A 22,525-nucleotide genomic window follows, 5' to 3' on the forward strand; every position below is an offset into this window, starting at 1 on the left:
ATATAGCACTGTAAACATCTGATATGTATCCTTGCAGACTTTTTTCTGTATATATTTGTTAAATTTGTATTGATGCCTTCCTTTAGTGTAGACTTTCTATTAAGAACTGGAAACAGAGCCGAACAAAACTTTTTTTTTTTTTTTTTTTTTTTTTTTTTTGAGAAAGGGTCTCTGTCACCCAGGCTGGAGAGCCGTGGCACAGTCATGGCTCACTGCAGCCTCAACCTCCCAGATTCAAGCAACCCTCCCACCTCAGCCTCCCGAGTAGCTGCGACTACAGACACATGCCAGCACACCCAGCTAATTTTTGTATTTCTTGTAGAGATGGCATTTTGCCATGTTGCCCAAGGTGGTCTCAAACTCCTGAGCTCAAGCAATCCTCCCAACTTGGCCTCCAGAAGTGCTGGGAATATGGGCAGGAGTCACTGCACCTGGCCCAAACAGAACTTTTGTCTTTATGTAGCGCACCACAAATATAAATACTTGGGTTTTTTTTTTTTTCTTATTTAATAGGATCATAGACATATACTTAACTTGATCTTATTTCCACATTAGGATTCTCGTGTTTCTCAAATTCAAAATAAAGGGAAAGGTTTTTTTTTGTTTTTTTTTTTTACCAACCCTTGTTTCTCCTCTTTTTCTCAGAGATTACCTAAGCAAATTGAAGAACGTAATGAAAGACTAAAAGAAGAGATGTTAGGTAAGCTTACTTCTTACTTTGCTTGATCATAAACAGCTAGGAACCTAGGGTGGGGACATAGCGAATACTAGAGGAGAACACATCAGTTAGAAAGTTTCGGACTCTACCACAGGGCTACTGACTTCTGAGTTATTTTGACTCCAGAAGGGGCAGCGTGGCTTAGAGAGGGTATTGGCTTTTTTGGAAACCAGATTTCCTTTTTGATTTTCTTGGAAATTTTTCTTGCCTGCAAGAATTTAAGCATAATTCAGTTCCCTGGGATTATGCTTAAATGGGATTTAAAATCCTAGGATAACACCAACCTCGATTTCAGATAACAATTAATAAAAACAGTTTAGTTTCTTCATTGAATAATCACTCCTTGAGGTTCATTAGGATGCAGTCAAGATCATGAGAATTTTTATTTAGAAAATGTCACTCAAAGTCCCTTTAGTGTTTGAGAACACACGAGAGGGCAGGAATTAGGAGTAAAGAGAAAGAAGACTGAGGGTAGGGGTAAGGCAAATGGATTCATTTGATCCATGTTTAGTTATTTCTCGTATTTGCCAAAGCATTTTAGAGTTGGAATCAGAGAACCTCCCACGAGCAATCTGCTTAAGAGGAGTGAGGGTTCCTGAACACAGACTTAAGTCTTTACTACTTGTAACCTGTCTGATACTTCGCTGGTCAAGATCTGCCATGTATTTTCCTTTTTGAGTATTTTCTAAATCTGTTGTTTGAATTACATTTTATAAATTGCAATCATGTGGCCCTAAAGGAAAAATCATTTAAAATAAATTGAGCCTGTCTGGCATTTATGGCCTTCAGACATGAGCATCCAGACAATGGGAACAAATTTCCCAAAGCATCATTCTGATAGCCAAGCTGATTGAGAGGAGGCCATTAACCTAAACTATCCAGAGACTTCTGGCCGCTGCCGGGTAGACTCAGACTGTAAAGATTGCTGTTTCAGATTCAGGATAGCTCTGGAGCCTTCCCCAGATTTTCCAAAAAAGGGAGGGGGATGGGGGAGCTTTTCCCCTAATTTACATATTTAATTAAACTTGGCCGGGCACGGTGGCTCCTGTAATCCCAGCACTTTAGGAGGCCAAGGTAGGAGGATTGCTTGAGCCCAGGAGTTCGAGGCCAGCCTAGGCAACATGGTGAAACCCCATCTCCACAAAAAATTAGTCAGGCATGGTGGCATGTGCCTGCCCGTATTCTCAGCTACATGGGAGGATCACTTGAGCCCAAGGGTTAGAGGCTGCAGTGAGCGATGATGGTGCCACCACACTCCAGACTGGGCAACAGAGCACGACCCTGTCTCAAAGAAGAGGGAAAAGTGCATTTTCTCACCTATTTTTACTAACAATGATGCTCTATTTTAGGAAAAAAATAATAATAATAAAACAACAAAAAACTGTTTGCATTTAGTATTTGAATTTCTTGCTAAAAAAGATGACCTTGTGAATGGCCATAGTGGATCTGGAAGGCATTGGTCTCTTAGTCCATTTTTTTAAAGCCAGTCTAGTAAAGGGACTGGTGCAAACTGAATCTTACTGCCTATTGTTAGTTCCAGATGGAATTAAAACTTCCATTTGTCCTTGTCTTTATAAATTCTAATGCACCAGAATTTTCTGTCTCCAAGGCTTTGGGTTTTTCTTATGTCATTCTCTTCATTTGAAAAAATTCAAATTGAATTCATTCCTTCAGTTGCTTCTAAAATGAATTCACCTGCCATTAGACTTAACCAACTTAAGTTGCTTTGTAAATAATATGTGTTGTTACACATGTGTAGTTTGAATGGCTAGATTCCTTTTTTCCCTTAATGAGTATAAAAATCATGAATAAGATACTGCTCTAGGTGTTACCCCACAATAGATAACCTAGAAGAGAGAAATCACTCTTTACATGGAATTTCAGCCCCCACAAGAGCTTTTCTGGTATTCTTCCCTCCTTGTTACAGATGAGGTAACTTTGGTTCATGTTCTGCGAGATCCCTAGAGGCCAGACATTCTGAATGCAAATTAATATCACTTAGAAGTTCTGAGCAAGCTTTTCACAGTGGACTGTGTGATCTTTATGCTAGTTCCTGTTAAAATGATGGCTTCTATGGAGAATAAGCAGTTAAAAATTTTTTTAATTGGGTAGTGTGGGCTGGGTGTGGTGGCTCACACATGTAATCCCAGCAATTTGGGAGGCTGAGCCCGAGTTCAAGACCAGCCTAGGCAACATGGCAAAATCCTGTCACTAAAAATATTAGCCAGGTGTGCTGGTATGCACCTGTAGTCCCAGCTACTTAGGAGGCTGATGTGGGAGGATTACTTGAGCCCAGGAGGTCGAGACTTCAGTGAGCCACAGTGATGCCACTGCACTCAAGCCTGGGTGACAGAGTGAGACCTTGTCTTTAAAAAAAAGAAAATTATAAAATCAGGTAGTGTGATGCCTATGCCTATAGCTTTTGTTCTTTTTATTCAGGATCACTTTAGCTTTCAGAGTCTTTTGTGGTTCCATACAAATTTTAGGATTTTTCTATTTCTGTGAAGAATGTCATTGGTGTTTTGACAGGGATTACATTGAATCTGTAGATCACCTTGAGTAGTACAAAATGGGTTTTTATTTAGATGTGTTCAGTATTCTTTAACTTGTTTTTTCTTCCATCTCTGTAATTTCCTTTTCATTAGAAAGAAGAGCTATGTACTCCTTGAGGGAAAAAATCCTGATAGGAATTATTAGTGGGTAGAACAATTATTTGCTTTGCCCTTTCTAGCCCATTATTTATAATCTTTAGAACAAGAGACCCAGGGTGGCCATTAGTCCTAGTGGCACAGTCCTTGCTGATCACAGAAGATGATCGTGATAGCATCAAGACGATCACTTGAGGAAAGTGGTCAGCAGCTGGAGTTGGGGGTTGGTTTTTTGTTTGTTTGTTTGTTTGTTTGTTTCTGGTTTTTTTTTTTTGGTCCTTTTCTCTGGGATAATTAGCCTCCCAGCCATAATAATCAAGGAATGTAAGGTTTAAAAGGACTTAAGGACTTAAGGGTATGTGTGGTTGATAGTGTGATGAGATGGAAATAGAGACCCTGGACATGGCATCCCAGGAGGCTCAGAGCATTTTTGAGGAGCTAGTCATTGATGCTTTGTTTGCTTTCTCTCTAATGGAATGATTTCACAGTTTTCTTAAATAGCTGGAAAAAAAGTTGGCTGGGTACAGTAGCTCATGCCTGTAATCCTAACATTTTGGGAGGCCAAGGTGGGAGGATTGCCTGAGCCCAGCAGTTCGAGACCAGCCTGGGCAACATGGCAAGACCCCCATCTCTGCAAAATCTTTAAAAATTAGCCAGGCGTGGTAGCACAAGACTGTGGTCCCAGCTACTTGGGAGGCTGAGGTGGATTGCCTTAGTCCAGGAGGTCAAGTTTGCAGTGTTATGATGGTACCAGCCTGGGCAACAGAGCCAAGACCCTGTCTCAAAAACAAAAAAAGAAAGAAAAAAGAAAAGAAAAATCTCATGTGAAACCACAATATAGAAAAAAAAAAAGTAGTGTTTTATATAAATTCAAATGTACAGTATAGCATTTTATAATCAGAATAATCAGGTTAGTTTGAGGAACATAAAGATTTGAAGTCAGGTTTCATATGGCAGACACAGCCTTTATGAGTATATCTAAGCCTTTATGGGTATATTTCATTGTTTCAATTTTACAGTAGTAAATTTTTTGCTCACATAGGTAAATAGGAAAAAAAAATTTAAAAGTAAAACTGACGAGACACTTTCAGCTACCCTGAAGCTCCTCTGCTCAACTGTAAGATACTTAGGACAAACTCCCAGTGTTACTGCTCTGCCCTCAGGAGTCCCTTGAGAAGTGTGGCTGTGTCACCTTATGGGAGGAGTGCTTTCCTGGGGGTTGGTTCTTTGCACGTGAGTCATTATTTATGGCAGCCATGCTGGGAGGGCAAGAGGTTTGTACTGGGATGATGATACAGGTCTCCAAACAAGCTTTGATTCCAAATAGAAAAGAATATAGGGTAAAGACGTCTGTCATCATTTGCAAGTTATTTTATCCCATATGCTGGCCCAGCCAAGAAGTCTTTCAAGCAAGTGAAATTGTCAATAAAATCTGTATGTATATATTTTTGGTTCTTCCTTGATCTGTCATCTCAGTTTATTGAACTATAAGGTAGCAGATAGAGTCATCTACTTTCTCCAAAAAGTAACCTAGGCTGCATGGGCTACTTTTCACATTGTCTAATGGGGAAGCCCTACCCAGGCAGCTTTAGCCCTCTAATCACTAGAGATGGGTGTTTACAATTCATTTTTTAATATAAACTCTCTCATCAAGATTCTAATCACCAGTTGCAAAGCAAGTTAACCTTTTGGGGCTGCATCTCAGATATGGTGCCCAGAACATCAGCACCTGAGAACCTGCCAAAAATGCATGATATCAGGCCCTACCCCAGACCTACTGAATCAGAGATTTAAGATGGAGCTCAGCAATCTAAGTTTTAACCTCTCAAGTGTTTCTGATGCACACTCAACTTTAATGACCCTGATGAGTTGAGAGACGGAGTGTAGAGGCAGCTCAGGTGAGGGGTTAGAGGACAGAGGAGGGCATGGCTAAGAGGGGCGTTCAGCTCTGCTCTGAGAGACACCTCCTGAGCAAAAGCAGCCATGGCACTGAGTTTTATCTTTTCTTCTTTGTGTTGTAGCTGCAGCAGAGAAAAACTAGAAAGCAAACATTTCAGAATGTGTGGTCTTCCAATTCACTAGACTTCAGATCTCAGCTCTCTATTTGGACAAGTTGCCACTGGAGGAATAGAGTCAGTTACATTACCACTTACTGGGTGTGCAGGGGATAACAAGCTTCCCTTGCCCCAGGTGCTGGGTAGGGAGTAGGTCCCAGAACACAAGTATGGCTTGTGTTCTGACCATTCCATGAGATGCTGCTCTTCCTAACTTAACCAAGAGCTGCCAGATGCCTATCCCGACCTTGACCTAGAGCAGCTACTTGAAACTTATCCACTTCCCTCAAAGAAACCATAACACAAAGACAGGGCATTGCCCCAGTAATCCACCGTCCTTTCACCAGCACCTGCTGCTGCTCCCTGCCCTGGCCACTCTGGCACACATGTGGGCCTTGTTCATAATCCAACCCAGGTTTTCCACTCATGCCTTCACTTTCTAGGAACATATTCCTGGTGTCCTGATTCTTAAAGTCACTCAGTTGTTCACTCCTGGCCACTAGCAATCTGATGAGGTCACATTGTGAGCTGAATTAAGAATACCATCTGGAGCTTGGCATGGTGGTTCATGCCTATAATCCTGGCACATTGGGAGGCCTATGTAAGAAGATCACTTGAGCCTGGGAAGTCAAGACTGCAGTTGAAGAGTTCAAGACCAGCCTAGGCAGCATAGCAAGACCCTGTCTCTACAAAAAAATAAAAAATTAGCCCGGCATGTGGCATGTGCCTGTAGTCTCAGCCACTTGGGAGGCTAAGGTGGGAGGATTGCTTGAGCCCAGGAGATCAAAGCTGCAGTGAGCTGTGATGGCACCACTGCATGCCAGTCTGGGCAACAGAGTGAAACCCTGTCTCAAAAGAAAAAAATATGTATCTCATCTTGTATGAGTGCCATATTCAAGAGCTATATATAGAGATAGAATTAACATGTCATTGCCAAGTTCAGCATATTCTTCTGGCTACGCCTGGACATTGTGTGCTTTTCTGCTTTGCAAGTAGTAGAAGGTCCTAGAATCAGCTCCCTCACTGAGGCTTACAAGAAAGACTGACTTGTTACCACCCCTTTTAAAGCTGCTGAAGCCATACATGTAGGTACAGAAACCAGTCTTTTTTTTTTTTTTCCACATTTGTCTTCATACTATTCTGCCTGATATCTGTCATTACAGACTGTACACTGGCAGGATTTTGCATTCTGGCCACATGGCTTAAGAAACCAATTCCTTGTTGTGGTTGGTTGTTCCCTCAGTAGAGAATATCAGTAGCTTTTCAGTGCTTTGCTTTTGTCTTCATTTCCTAGTTGCTATCCTGAGGCTTTTCTTAGGAGAATGGTTCCCACTCCTTTGAAAGTTCTTGGTAAGGCTTCTTTCAGCCCTCGAATTTACCCAAGGTCAAATACAGGCGTACCTCAGAGATGTTGCAGGTTCAGTTCCAGACCAGCACAATAAAGTGAGTCACAAGAATTTTTTGGTTTCCCAGTGCATACAGAAGTTATGTTTATATAATACTGTAGTCTACTAAGTATGCAACAGCACTGTGTCTAAAAAAAAAATGTACATACCTTAATTTTAAAATACGTTATTAAAAAATGCTGACGATGAGCCCAGCCTTTAGGGAGTTGTAATCGTTTTGCTGCTGGAGGGCCTTGCCTCCACGTGGATGGTTGCTGACTGATCAGGTTGGTAGTTGCTAAACATTGGGGTGTCTGTGGCAGTATCTTTAAATAAGATAGCAAGGAAGTTTGCCGCATCAGTTGGTTTTTCCTTTCATGAAAGAGTTCTCAGTAGCATGCAGTGCTGTTTGATAGCATTTTACCCACAATAGTTCTTCCACTATTGGACTCAGTCCTCTCAAACCCTGCTGCTGCTTTATCAGCTAAGGCTATGTAATATTTGAGTGTGTGTGTGTGTAACACAGAGCCTCATTCTGTCGCCAGGCTGGAGTGCAGTGGCACAATCTTGGCTCACTGCAACCCCGCCTCCTGAGTTCAAACAATTCTTCTGCCTCAGCCTCCCAAGTAGCTGGGATTACAGGTGCATGCCACCACACCCAGCTAATTTTTCTATTTTTGTAGAGATGGGTTTTCACCATGTTGGCCAGGCTGGTCTCGAACTCCTGAACTCAAGTGATTCACCTACCTCAGCCTCCCAAAGTGCTGGGATTATAGGCGTGAGCCACTGTGCCTGGCCAGTTTATGTAATATTCTAAATCCTTTGTTGTCACTTCACCAGTGTTCACAACATCTTCACCAGGAGTAGATTCCATCTCAAGAAACCACTTTTTTTGCTCATCCACAGCAAGCAGCTCCTCATTCGAGTTTTATCATGAAATTGTAGCAATTCAGTCACATCTTCAAGTTCCACTCAAATTCTAGTTACCTTGTTATTCTTACCACATCTGCAGCAACTTCCTCCACTGAAGTCTTCACCCCCTCAAAGTCATCCATGAGGGTTGAGATCAACTTCTTTTAAACTCCTGTTAATGTTAGTATTTTGACCATCTCAGCAGCCATAGCCATATGAAGTGTATTTCTTTTGTTTTTTTTTTTTTTTTTGAGACGGAGTCTCTCTCTGTCGCCCAGGCTGGAGTGCAGTGGTGCGATCTCGGCTCAGTGCAAGCTCCGCCTCCCGGGTTCACGCCATTCTCCTGCCTCAGCCTCCTGAGTAGCTGGGACTACAGGTGCCCGCCACCAAGCCCGGCTAATTTTTTGTATTTTTTAGTAGAGACAGAGTTTCACCATGTTAGCTAGGATGGTCTTGATCTCCTGACCTCGTGATCCACCCGCCTCAGCCTCCCAAAGTGCTGGGATTACAGGCGTGAGCCACTGTGCCTGGCCAATGAAGTGTATTTCTTAAATAATAAGACTATAAAGTCAAAATTACTCCTTGATCTATGGGCTGCAAAATGGATGTCGTGTTAGGAGGTTTGAAAACAACTTTAATCTCCTTGTTCATCTCAGAGCTCCTCAGTGACCAGGCTCATTGTCAATGAGCAGCAATTTTTTGAAAGGAATCTTCTTTTCTGAACAGTAGGTCTCAACAATGGGCTTAAAATGCTCAGTAAATTATTCTATAAATAGATATGCTGTCATCCAGGCTATGGTGTTCCATTTCTAGAGCACAGGCAGAGTAGACATTAGCATCATTCTTAAGGGCCCTAAGATTTTTGGAATGGTAAATGAGCACTGGCCTCAACTTAAAGTCACTAGCTGTATTATCCCCTAACAAGAGAGTCAGCCTGTCCTTTGAAGCCAGGCATTGAATTATTCTTTCCTGTTGCTATGAAAGTCCTATATGGCATCTTCTTTCAATATAGTGCTGTTTCATCTACACTAAAAACATGTTTAGTGTAGCCACCTTCATCAGTGATCTTAGCTAGATCTTCTGAATAACTTTTTGCAGCTTCTATATCAGCCTTTGCTGCTTCACCTTGCACTTTTATGTTGTGGAGATGGCTTCTTTCCTTAAAGCAGCTTCTTCACTCAACCTTGGTAGGATTGAAGAAAGTTAGGGCCTTGCTGTGGTAATCCAAGGCTTTGGCTTAAGGGAATGTTGTGGCTGGTTTGATCTTCTATCCAGACACCTAGAACTTTCTCCATGTAAGCAATAAGGCTGTTTTGCTTTCTTATTCATGTGTTCATTGAAGTAGCACTTTTAATTTTGTTAAAGTCTGGCTCTTCCCTTTACTTGAACACTTAAAGGTCATTACAGGATTATTAATTGACCTAATTTCAGTATTGTTGTGGCTTAGGGAAGAGGGAAGCCTGAGGAGAGGGAGAGATACAAGGGAGTGGCTGGTCAGAGGAGCAGTCAGAACATGCACCGTACTTACCATTTCAGTTAGCTGTCTTATGTGGGTGCAGTTCATGGCACCCCAAAACAATTAAATAGTAACCTCACAGATCACTGATTACAGATCACCATAACAGGTATAAGAATAATGAAAAGGTTTGAAATATTATGAGAATTACCAAAATATGAAAGAGACATGAAATGAGCACGTGCTATTGGAAAAATTGTGCTGACAAACTTTCTCAATGCAGGATTACCACACATCTTCAATTTGTAAAAAACACAATATCTGTAAAGCACAAAAAGCACAGCACAACAAAATAAAGTCTGCCTGTATAAGAATTTCAATTGGGCATGAATTTTATCCTTTCTATGCTGGGCTCTCTTGATTTGCCTTTTGCTCAGAGAAAAGCTAGAGTTAGCTGCATGCCTTAGTTTCCTGCCTCACAGGAGGAAATGTGGTATTAGGATTCAGTTGTATGCAATTTGTTTCATCTGAACGGAGAAGAAAGTCCCAAAGGAGCCGTTCCATCGAATCCATGCCCAAGTGATCTTAAGGAGATGAAAACACAGCATTCCTGGTTATGCTCAGGGTAAACTGCCTGATGCACAGTCAGTATCTCCAAACAGAAATTATGTATAACAAATCATTTGGGTTATGGTGATATGCTACTTGGCAGAGAAATTAATATTTATCAACTGAACCCAGTGGCAAGCACTCTGATCCCTGTTTCTAAACATTCTGGTCTAAGCACGAGTAGTTCTATACTCTTCTCTTTGCCATGGGATCTAGTCTGATAGACGAGATCCTAATAGTTCAGGACATGGGGACATATTCAGGCTGAGTTGATGGTGCAGCCTGTGCTATAGGTGGAAACAAGGAAACCTCATTGATTACTGTCCAGATAGGGAAGACAGAATTTGACAGCCAGTGGAAAGTGTGGCAGATAGGCTAGTTTGGCAGATGATCCTATTTGGATACAAGGAAGCTGCTTTAGCCTCTGAGCACCCAACCTGACTCTAAACAGCAGGCAGAAAAATGTGTGCGTGTGCATATATTTAGGAGACTGAGCTCTACTGAAGGCTGTTGCTTCTCTGTCATCGGCACAAATGGCAAAAGGTAAATTTTTCAGTCACTAAAAACTTGTTGATTCTACCATACTGTTTTGCCCTGTTCTTTGTGTTCCACTGACCACACTCTGGCTTCAGAGCCCATCTACCCAAGCATTGTAGAAATTTTAATGTTTGTTCAGTGAATAAATGGCCTCTTTCCCACAATGTGGGACTAACTTTCTGTCAGAACCACCCCCAGGGTCTCCCCTTCTGGTTCATTCTTCATTTTTTCACAGGATTACTAACCCTGAAAACTCAGTTCTCAAGCTGTCAGTGGCCTCCTGTGGCATGGGAACTGTAGACTGACGGGCCTGGCTCAGGACAGCCTGGCAGGAGGCACCTGCCTGCCCCGCTTCGGCACCCTTGGACACACAGCTCGCCTGCCTACCTCTGTGCATTGGCTCACGCTATTTGGGCTTGTACAGACAGCACCTCTGTCTCATATGGTTGCAGTCCTATGGCCTTTGGTGCCTGGTTGAAGTGCAAACTCTTAGACAAAGATAGACCAGATCTCTTCTTTCCTCCACCCCTTTGCTGTCTTCCTGCCCCAGCCGAAGGACTCTTCCCCTTCCTGACTCTCACAGCATTTTCTAACTCAGCTGCATATGAATTCGGTTTTGTGTGTGTGTCTTTTCTTCCTTGTCAAATTCTAAGCTTGTTTTGGGGTATAGACCATGTCATGTATCTTTGCATCTCTACCACACACAGCAAGGTGCCACACACATGTAATTAGTACATGTTGGTTGAATTAGTCTATGTCAGATGACCTTAGGTCTTCTCTAACGCAGAGACTATTTATTTGTGTGTCTTTTATTACGTGTCTACTACCTGCCAGGTATTATATATATGTAGTCTTATTTAGAAAGCAGAATTTTGCATTTTCTTTTTTTTTCCCCCCCTGTAAGTGATGGTTGGTGAAACTAATGTGAAATGTTACAAAGGCAGAGATACTGGAATTGAAGGAGAAAGAATAATTATCTATGTGTTAGTTTGGGTCGTCCAAAAAACAGATGCCAAGATAGGATTAAAAGTACAAGAGATTTATTGGGGGAAACACCTGCAAGGGAAAATGGGGCTGGGAGCTGGAGGCTGTTGGCAGAGCTGGCAGACCCCTGTGGAGGAGGAAGGGCTGGGGGAAGGGGGGAGTTTTCCACTGGAGTGTGGTGCTGAGAAAGTTTCAGCAAAGCCATTGGGGAGCCAGTGCTGCCCCTCAGACGAGTCCCTGGCCTATTCCTCCCATGCTCAGGCATTGGCTGGAAGCAGCAGGTGGGAAGGGTGGCCTCTGCATGAATGTGCTGATGGATTTTAGAGTGCAGCCACTCTGTCCCTTGCATTTGGAGAAATACATCTTCATGACTGCCACACCATAGAATCATCCAAGCTAAAAGTTCAAAGGTGGCTTGTGGCAGACGGGCCCTTTAGCCAGTTAGGCAAGTGAGGGCCTGGGAAAGAGAATTCTTCCTCTCGTCGGCAGTTTGAATATTTGCAGTCTTAGCTTGGAGTGGTCTTTCTGCACTAGAGGGAAACCTCCTTTAGTGCAGACCAGCCTAAAGCCAAGCCATTGCTGCCTGAGGAAGCTGCCATCTCTGGAGCACGGTGACATGCTACCACCCTGGACCTATTCCCATCCCCCAGAGCAATGTGGCATGTGGCCTCTTCTGAAAAAGCTTCCTCATGCCACTGCAAGGTCAGCAAGCACCTCTGGGCACACCTCCATCTTTTGGGTCTGCCTCCGCACTAGACTGTGAGCATTGTGTGTGGAAGCTACTTTTATTCTTTACATCCCAGTGGCTCACATGATAGATGCCAAGTAACATTTCCAGTTTGTACTTTAAATTGTTTTTCTGGCACTGGAGATGGGCTTGCAGTGATCCCTCCATCCACGTAGTGGCCCTGGGCTCAGTGGACCACCCAGAGTAGGCCTGGACCAGAGGCTTCTCCACCATGGAGCTGCCCCTCCTTGGGAGTCTGATGTGAGTGGCTCTTGATACTCATTCTCACTTCACTCACTCCATATCACAAGAGCCAAGGATTTCCCAGTACCAACATTTTCTTGGGCTGCTTTTGATGGGTTTTTTTCCCCCCTTCCTGTCCTCTTTTTCCAACCCCAGGACAAACTGCCAGCGTTCCTGGTTGGTGTTGCTAACTCAGGTCGCCCTGAGGCTGCCCTGTCTTTCTCTTGCTTGTTGTGAGCCCCTCCCTTTAGGCCCATGTGCCCGAGGCTGTGCCGCTGCCGTGTGCAGGCACCCAGGGTTTATGCCAGTGATTTCCTGACACAAGCAGCAGCACGGAACGTGTGTGTCCCAGGTTTAGGTTTGGGAGGCCTGCCTGGAGAATGGCCATCCCAGGTTCTGGGAGCTTTCTCAATTTCCTGTTTTATCCAAAGATGGGTTGGCCTTTCTCTGGACATAGTGATCTTCCTTGGGCTAGTTCTTAAGCGTGAGACTAAAAGTTCTCACCATGAGTTATTAGGGAGGCCTGTAAAATGTAAAGGCCATGCGTCTTTTTTGCTCTGTTACCCAGGCTGGAGTGCAATGGCATGATCATGGCTCACTGCAGCCCTGAACTCCTTGGGCTCAAGCAATCCTCCTAATTCAGCCTCTGCATAGCTGTGACAACAGGTGTGTGCCACCACACCTAGCTAATTTTTAAATTTTTATAGATACAGGGTCTCCCTATGTTGCCTAGGCTGGTCTCAAACTCCTAGGCTCATGTGATCCTCCTGCCTCAGCCTCCCAAAGTGCTGGGATTACAGGTGTGAGCCACTGCACCCAGCCAAGGCCATGCACCTTTAAGTTCTTTACCCTAAGATGGGAGGCCTCAGAGTGAGAAAAGCTGCTACGAAGTGGGAAGGAGCCTGTACCTCTGGTGATTAGGGATTTCTCTTTTCATCCACCCCCATTCTCACCTCCACTGGAAGCAGACCTGTAAGAAAAATTAAAGCAGTTTAGAAAGGGTTGAAACTGTTTATTCACCCATCCCTGCCAAAATTTTCTGGAACATTCCTAGTTTCAAATGTTCCTTATATCTTAAAACAGCATAAGAACTGTTTTTTGTTTTTTTAAAAAAAAAATTGTAGAGATAGAGTCTCACTACATTGCTCGGGCTGGTCTTGAACCCCTGGGCTCAAACCATCCTCTTGCCTCAGCTTCCCAAAGTGCTGGGAATACAGGCATGAGTCACCATGCTTAGCAAGAATCGTTGGCTATATACCATGACCTTTTTTTTTTTTTTTTTTTTTGAGACGGAGTCTCTGTCACCCAGGCTGGAGTGTAGTGGCGCAATCTCAGCTCACTACAACCTCTGCCTCCCAGGTGCAAACGATTGTCCTGCCTCAGCCTCCCTAGTAGCTGGGACTATAGGCGCATGCCACCACCCTCAGCTGATTTTTGTATTTTTTGTAGAGATAGGGTTTCACCATGTTGGTCAGGCTGGTCTTGAACTCCTGACCTCAAGTGATCCACCCACCTCGGCCTCCCAAAGTGCTGGGATTACAGGCGTGAGCCACCATGCCCATCCTATATACCTCACCCAAGTCGTGTAAATAAAGCCTGAAACTTGGGAAGAGGAGCCTGGACTATTGAGGTCTTATTGAGGTTGCTGTGCAAATGAACAAGATCCCATTTCTAAGAAATGGCTAGTCTGGTATAGAAGCTAAGGATTTGCTTAGGAAAGCAGGAAGCTGTTGAATATGAATCCAAGCTCAGTGGAAACGGGCTGAGTTGAATTAAATTTAGCAGGTGGCTGCAGCCGTTCTAGAGAGAAGAGACTTGGAGGGACCTCTGCCCTCACTACCAGGCAGACCTGGCTTGGCAGGGTGCCTTGAGCCTCACTGACACAGCAGTTGGTTTTCCCAGAACTCACCCCAGAAGCCTGTGTCCTCTGATAGTACTGGCCAGTTAGGGCAGGAGGCTTTGATCTCCCAGAGAGAGCCAGCAGGACTCCACTCTCGTCTATGCAAGCACAGGCTTAGGGTGGATGGCATTGAAGTGACTGCACTGCTGAGTGGGGAATAGGGGCTGGGAACTCTCCTGGAAGCTTTCATCATATTAAAAGTAGGCATTTCTTTAACTGCAAAGAGATACTTTTATATTTTGTACTCAGTGGTAAGGCAAGATTAATTGGTGCCTTCCTGCTTCTGTTCATTCCTGTATTCATTTGAGTTTTTGCTTTTACATTACAGGTAAATTAAAAGATCTTGGGAACTTGGTTCTCCGACCTTTTGGGCTCTCCACGGAAAATTTCCAGATCAAACAGGATTCCTCTACCGGCTCGTACTCCATCAATTTCGTTCAAAATCCAAATAATAACAGATAACAAAGATAACAATAGCTTTACAAGCTGACTTGGAATTGTGTGCTGCTTGCTGTTAGCTAGGGGAAAGGCCCTGCCAATGTTTAACTTTTAAAAGCATCTTATCTAAAAGAAAGGCTATCCACTAGAGCCCAGTGCTCCCTTTTCCCTCTTTTATGATCAGGGTGAAATGTACTTCCTGATGTAATGAACCTAATTTGATTTCCATTTTAAGGTGGTGTCTGTGCAGCTGGTGTCCCCAGTTCTGGCTGTCCTACGTCCAGGAAGAAGCCCATTTGTCGAGGCTGACATTCCTGATCATACACACAGACAGCCCAGCAAAAGCCTCTCCTGAACCAAACAAACCTGTTGGTTGGGAGACTGCCCAGACATGATTGATGACGGGTTCCCGCCTGCCTGTCCCCTCCCTGATCACACAGCTAACAAGGCTGCCTCCAGCATTTCCTGATTTCCTCTGTGGTAATAAAAGCTTTCTGTGCTTAGGTCTGGGTTAGGTTGTGAATTTTGTCACGTAACAACAACTAAGGCAGAAGCCTTCTCTGGCTTTGGGAGCAGTGTTGGTTTCAAGCAGAGTTACTGATTCTAGATTCCACAGATCTGCCCAAAGTTTTTGTTGCCTTGAAGATTTATCTTGAAGAGTTGACCATTCTACCATGTACTAGAATTCAGAAAGTCTACCTTACAAGCTATCTTGGGCCCCACCAGGTTTGTGTAGATAATTATAAATCTGTGTTTGACCAAATGTTAATATCTTTAACTTAAAAGAGCTTCATTGAGGAATGGTAGTATATGAATCCCAGAACAAAACCATATTCTTTTAAACTACATGAACCCAGAGGTGTGAAAGATAGACTATTTTGTGCTCCTCAGTTGATGCTGGTGAGGAGCTTGCAGTTGCTCTGGTTTGAGTGTCAAAAGCATTGACATGCATGTTTCATCTTGGAAGTAAATTACACATGTAATTCTCTAAGTGGCCTGTAGTAGTCAGTCGTACTCCCAGTGTTAAGGACTATGTGGTTCTTCTCATCTGTTCCTAAAAGCTTTTTATCTTTTTTCTTCTTTTGGTCAAAGTGAACCTCAGAAGAAGCTATGTTAAATCTGGCATCCAGTTTTCCCGAAAATGTGTGTGTGAAAAATCACACAAGTTGTATGGAAACCATGTGGAATGCTAGATGGTCTGGTAGTCAGTGTTCGGTGCTTCCTGTGCAGCCAGCATTATGCTAGAAAGTGGTTCTCAATTTTTTTTCTTTTTTTTTTTGAGACGGGGTCTCGCTCTGTCACCCAGGCTGGAGTGCAGTGGCGCGATCTTGGCTCACTACAACCTCTGCCTCCCAGGCTCAAGCAGTTCTCCTGCCTCAGCCTCCAGAATAGCTGGGATTACAGGCATGCACGATCACACCTGGCTAATTTTTTGTATTTTTAGTAGAGACAGAGTTTCACCATGTTAGCCAGGCTGGTCTTGAACTCCCGGCCTCAAGATGATCCACCCACCTCGGCTTTGGATTACAGGCGTGAGCCACCGTGCCCAAACTTTTATTTCAGCAGCCCTTCATAGTCTGGAAAAAAAAATTTTAAGAGTATTTCCATTTATGTGCATTCTATCAATATTTAGTATATTAAAAATTAAGATAGAAAGTGTTAAAGTAATCCCTTTGAAAAATAACGTTTCATGTTACTATAAATAATTTTATGTCGGGCCAGGAACGATGGATGGTTTATGCCTGTAATCACAGTACTTTGGGAGGCCAGTGCAGGAGTATTGCTTAAGGCCAGAGATCCAGACCAGCCTGAGCAACATAGCAAGGTTCCATCTCTACAAAAAAAAAGTTTAAAAAAAAAAAATTAGCTAGGCGTAGTGGCTTCATGCTACTTGGGAGGCTGAGGCAGGAGGATTGATTGCTTGAGCCCAGGGGTTCAAGGCTGCAGTGAGCTATGATCCCACTGCTGCTCTTCATCCTGGGTGACAGAGCGAGACCTTGTCTCTAAAAAAAAAGTTTTACTGAAATTTTTAAAATTTTTATGGAAAAATCTTCCAACTCAAAGACACGTTTTAGTGAGAAGAATGACATTTTTGCAAATCTCTTTAATGCATGGCTTGACAGAGAACAGCAAGAGTCTCACACCTCCTATATTCATTTTGTCCTGAGATCACAATGCAGTCACTGACAGGATGACAGTGAAAAAAACAGACCCTTTAATTTTGTATTATGAAAACAGTTTTCATAATACAAAATTTTGTTTTATGAAAATAGCTTTCATAATACAAAATACAGATAAGACGCCTTGAAGTGGTCTCCAGAGCGCCTATGGATCCTTGGACTACTGAGAACTACTGTCAGATTGTGCCTTGAGCTCAATGGCTGAGACTTAGCAAAATCAGGGCTGAGATTCCGGAAGGACTATCTGTGCCAGCAAGGAATAGGAAATATACTTGTTTGTCTAGAAACAGCTTTGGTTAAGAGAAGATGCCCAAGACCATCATTGAGTGTAGAGGTTTTGTTTCTTAGGCTTCTTCCTCCTCCTCTTCCTCTCAATCACACTGAAATCTTATAGGATGCTACACAAGGCCAACATTACATGCTCCCAGTGGGTGGGCCAAGCAGTGCATTGTCTGGAAAGGAAAGGATCCCAGTAGGTGTGAGCTTGCTTAAGCCAAGGAGTTTTTATCTGGCACTGTTACTTTGCTGCTTCCAACATTTGCAAGAAAAGATATATTCAAACCTTTTGAAAATGTTTGACCATAGAAAATCTTCAGATTTCAAAAGTAGAAAGTAAGGGTTAAGGAAGGAAGGTGGCCTATATTTGCCTATTGCTGCTAGAATGTATGATTTTAAAGCTCTGGCCAGGCACCGTGGCTGACACCTGTAATCTCAGAACTTCGGGAGGCCGAGGCGGGTGGATCACCTGAAGTCAGGAGTTCGAGACCAGCCTGACCAACATGGTGAAACCCCATCTACTAAAAATACAAAATTAGCCAGGCACAATGGCGCATGCCTGTAATCCCAGCTACTTGGGAGGCTAAGGCAGGAGAATCACTTGAACCCAGGAGGCAGAGATTGCAGTGAGCCAAGATCACGCCACTGCACTCCAGCCTAGGTAACAGAGCGAGCCTCCATCTCAAAAAATAAAAAGTTCTGTGATGCTTCCCACCCCCCACCAAAAAAGCATACCAGAATTTACTTTTAAGGTAATCACACTGTGACGTTGTACATATTCTTATTCCAACAGTATTGCAATGGGTCAAAATAATTTTTGGAGGCTGGGTGCGGTGGCTCAAGTAATCCCAGCACTCTAGGGGGCTGAGGCAGGTGGATCACCTGAGGTCAGGAGTTTGAGACCAGCCTGGCCAATGTGGCAAAACCTCGTCTCTACTAAAAATACAAAATTAGCTGGGCGTGGTGGCGGGCGCCTGTAATCCCAGCTACCCAGAAGGCTGAGGCAGGAGAATCGTTTGAACCCGACAGGCGGAGGTTGCAGTAAGCTGAGATCGTGCCACTGCACTCCAGCTTGGGTGACACAGTGAGACCCTGTCTCAAAAAAATAATAATAATTTTTGATCTTTTAGAGTTGCCCTGGAGACTCTGAGAAACATTCTTTAAAATATCTACTCTTTCTCATCTGCCTCCTGAGTAGACCATGAGCTCATGGAAAGGGCCACATTTATGTTGTTAATAGCACCAGCAGCTACCACTGTATTAGAGACTTAGTAAACTGGTATTAAAGGATATTCCACAAGAGGTGGTTTTAGTGTGAACAACCATCACTATTCAAAAGTCTTCTAATTCTGTGCCGTTTAATGCCTGTTTTTTCAAATGTCTCCTTCACTACTAACCAATATCTGTTACCTCAAGATAAATAGAAACTAGTCATCTCCATAAATTTTAAGACCCAGCAAGTAATTCACATGTCAGCTTAGGAGGCTTACTTGCTATTTTTTCTCAGCGGCGCACAGTGGCTCAGGGCCTGTAATCCTAGCACTTTGGGAGGCTGAGGCTGGCAGACTGCTTTAGCTCAGGAGTTCAAGACCAGCCTGAGCAACATGGTGAAACCCCGTCTCTACAAAAAACTACTTGGGTATGGTGGTGTGTGCCTGTAGTCCCAGCTACATGAGGGGCTGAGGCAGGAGGATTGCTTGAGCCCAGGAGGTCGAGGCTGCAGTGAACTGAGATCATGCCACTGCACTCTAGCCTGAGTGACAAAGTGAAACCAACCTATCTCAAAAAAAAAGGCTTACTTGCTATTTTTCACATTCCAAAGAATGCAGTGGGAGACAGAGACAACAGCTTGGTATCGCCGAATCAAGGTCAGTAACTTATCTGTGACTTAACCCGGTATTGCCCAAAGTGGCCACCTCACCCTGGAGTTTCTGGACCTAGTTACTCAAGTAAACTTTCTTAGTAGTGTTATTTTGTTAAGTGTGTAGTTCTGGCAAATTTGGAGGGCTCAGCTAGGGTTTCTCAACAGTGAATCCAGTAATCATACCCATGAAGCTCAAAACAACATTCTGTAGGCTGGGCACAGTGGCTCATGCCTGTAATCCCAACACTTTGGGAGGCCAAGGCGGGAGGATCACTTGAGCTCAGGAGTTTGAGACCAGCCTGGGCAACATAGCAAGACTCCATCTCTATAAAAATAAATACGTAATAAAAATAAAGCATTCTGTAAAGAAGGTCACTCTAAGCCAGTCTAGCCTGTCTTGCACCGCCATGTAGAATGAACATTCAACCTGGCATGTAAGCATTTGTCTCCTGGTTTTTAAGTTTTCATTCTTTGCATCTTGGATATTTCCAAGAATTAAAAAATCCCCAACTTTTCCTTTCGTTTCAGTCTCCTCACCTCCAGGCCACATTTCCATCAAGTCTTGTGTTTTCTGTATATTCCCACACTGTATCGTAACTACTTTTCCAGTTTTCACAAAAGCAGCTTTTCCATTGGTTGGGGCAGAGCTCTGCAGGAGGCTTCCCCAGGAAATTGGGATTTCTACAACAAATTCATACTCATATGGTGGTTTTTCTGTGTAGAGTGCACTGTGGATTCATTCTTTCATTTTACTCATGGATTCATGCTGTTAAATTCACCTATTTTAAAAATCTCAACCATTTTTCTAAGAACTAGCTGGGTGCAGTGGCTCACACCTGTAATCCCAACACTTTGGGAGGCTGAGGCAGGAGGATCACTTGAAACCAGGAGTTCAAGACCTTAGCCTAGTCAACATACTAAGACCCCATCTCTACCAAAAAATGTTTTAAAACCAAGCCAGGCATGGTGGCACTTGCTTTCAGCCCCAGCTAGTTGGGAGGCTGAGGCAGGAGGATCACTTGAGCCCAGGAGTTCGAGGCTGCAGTGAGCTATGACCGAGCCACCACACTCCAGCCTGGGTAACAGTGAGAGACCCTGTCTCTGAAAGAAAAAACAAAACAAAACTATGCTTTTCCATGTGTGCTTCCCTTCCATCACAAGCACTGCAGCCAGTTTGTTGTGGTTGTTTTTTAGCCTTTTGCTCCTTGTCCCATTCCCTGCAAAACACACATCTTCTCACTTTACAAATAACTGTACTTAAGGAGAGAGTGTTATACCATGTCTAAATGTGGAGGCTGGGGAGTCGCTAAGCCTACATGTTGTAGATGTCCCTATAACTTTAGGGACATCGTGGCACTGGGCATACATCTGAGCTTCGGCAAAATGACAAGACCTCATACACTGTCCTTCAGAGCTGCTTGGATATAGCCAAAGACATGAATGTTTGTGTAATCCATAAATGTTGAGAGTTGCAGTTCCTACAACGTTTTATGTAACTGAAAGTAGGGGAGTGCTTTAAGAAATGTTGCTGGCCAGGCGCAGTGGCTCACGCCTGTAATCCCAGCACTTTGGGAGGCCAACGCGGGTGAATAGCTTTAGCCCAGGAGTTCAAGACCAGCCTGGGCAACATGGTGAAACCCTATCTTTAGTAAAAATACAAAAAATTAGCCAGGCATGGTGGTACACACCTGTAGTCCCAGCTACTTAGGAGGCTGAGGTGGGAGGATCACCAGAGCCCAGGAAGTCAAGGCTGCAGTGAGCCAAGATGGCACCACTGCATTCCAGCCTGGGAGTGAGACCCTGTCTCAAAAAGAAAGAGATGTTGCTGGGCTTAGTAGTTATTTCTGGTGCTCCTTTAGTCTCTGAGCTGGCCTCTGAGACTACTGGTAAGTAACATTTCACTCAACTTTCAAGCTAGAATCTAAGTTGGTGCAGGAAAACCTGGCGCAGGAGCTTTTTAGAGGCATTTTACTGCCTGAATAGATAGTGGGATGAGAAGCTGGCGGCAGGTGTCAGATGTAAACCTGATGAAAGATACATCTTTGCAAGCGTGGTCTGATCCCAAGAACTAAGCAGGCCTGCAAATCCTTTTACCACCAGTTCTGCAGAACTTGGGATGTCAGAGGGAAAGGCTATGATTAAGACAGCTGTGCAAGTTAATGGCTGCTTTAATCTTGGGAAAGATCTTTAAGAGGAAGAGTCCAATAGTCCCCCAAGACCAAAGCGCAAATCTGAGACACCACATAGGATGGGAAATATCTTGACGAGCCCTTATCCGTTTCCTCTGCTTGTTATCTGTGCTCTCTCCAGATTGCCCTTGGCTTAAGAGGAAAGGCTGGAGCTGTTGGCTCTCAGCTGCGTAGCCCCCATTCAGATGCAGCCTTATGAGCCTGCAGCCGATGGTCGCTGCCAGCTGGATTGTATGTTCCTTCCTGTTGTTTTCTGTGATCACTTCCCTTCATTACTGTGCCGGTTTCCTCCATATGCTCGTCCCTCCCCTTAAAAAATACAGGAGGGATGAGGATAGGGAAGAGAAACTCTTCCTCTAATCTTATCTGTGGATACTGTGTACTTGATACATACCCACACAATCCTAGTCAGATCTCCTTGAAGTGATTTCAGTTAGGATTCTTTCCAGCCTGCTTCCTCGGTACTTGATAGTAACAAGCTTAATCCTTCCATCACCTGGATTTCCTTTTAAAAAGTATGTGCGCATTCCACCAGAAGTGGCTGAAAAATCTGTTCCTTCAGTGAACTGCACAATTAAAAGCTGTACAGGGAAAGGAAGCTATAATTTGCAATCACTTCCTCCTGTTGTGTGCAGAGCTATCCTGACCTCACACTAGACCAGACCCATTAATGCTTCTGAAAATGAAAAATTGATTACTGTGCTTGCTTCGGAAGCACATATACTAAAATTGGAATGATAGAAGATTAGCATGGACTCTGAAAAAAAGTCAATTAAAAAAATGGATTACTTGCTACCAGCCAGTCCAAGAGGTAGGGTGAAAATAATGTTAGCGCATGAGAACGACTGCTTACAACCCTTCAAGGGGTAGTTTATGAGCTGGGCACAGTGGCTCAGGCCTGTAATCCCAGCACCTTCGGAGGGCGAGGTGGGAGGATCGCTTGAGCCCAGGAGTTCAGAACCACCTGGATAACAGGGAAACCCCGTCGCTACAAAATAAATTTTTCTTTTTTTGTTAGCTTGGGATGGTAGTGCACACCTGTAGTCCCAGCTACTCAGGAGGCTGAGGCAGGAAGACCACTTGAACCACAAGGTTGAGGCTGCAGTAAGCCATGGCTGCACCACTGCACTCCAGCCTGGGCAACAGAGCGAGACTCCGTCTCAAATAAATAAATAAATAAATAATAAATAAAAAAAAATTAGCCAAGCGTGATGGCAGGTGCCTGCACTACAGTCTGGGTAACATAGTGAGACTCCGTCTCAAAAATAAATAAATGAATAAGTAAATCAAAAATTAGCCAGGCATGATGGCAGGTGCCTGTAATCCCAGCTACTCGGGAGGCTGAGGTGGGAGAATCACTTGAACCCGGGAGGCGGAAGTTGCAGTGTGCCGAGATTGCACCATT

General features: G+C 43.8%; 1 protein-coding gene across 1 annotated transcript in view; it reads left to right on the forward strand.

Moving 5' to 3' along the window:
- The window catches only part of TTC1 (tetratricopeptide repeat domain 1), a 56,344-nt gene extending 41,230 nt beyond the window's left edge, over positions 1–15,114 (forward strand). The window contains exons 7-8 of the mRNA XM_002816143.5: positions 646–700; positions 14,502–15,114. Coding sequence (XP_002816189.1) covers positions 646–700; positions 14,502–14,635 — 189 coding nt within the window. The 3' untranslated portion in view covers positions 14,636–15,114. The remainder of the gene's footprint in view (positions 1–645; positions 701–14,501) is intronic.
- Positions 15,115–22,525: the final 7,411 nt, after the last annotated feature.

Source organism: Pongo abelii, chromosome 4 (assembly GCF_028885655.2).
Source record: "Pongo abelii isolate AG06213 chromosome 4, NHGRI_mPonAbe1-v2.0_pri, whole genome shotgun sequence".
NCBI classification, from domain to species: domain Eukaryota; kingdom Metazoa; phylum Chordata; class Mammalia; order Primates; family Hominidae; genus Pongo; species Pongo abelii.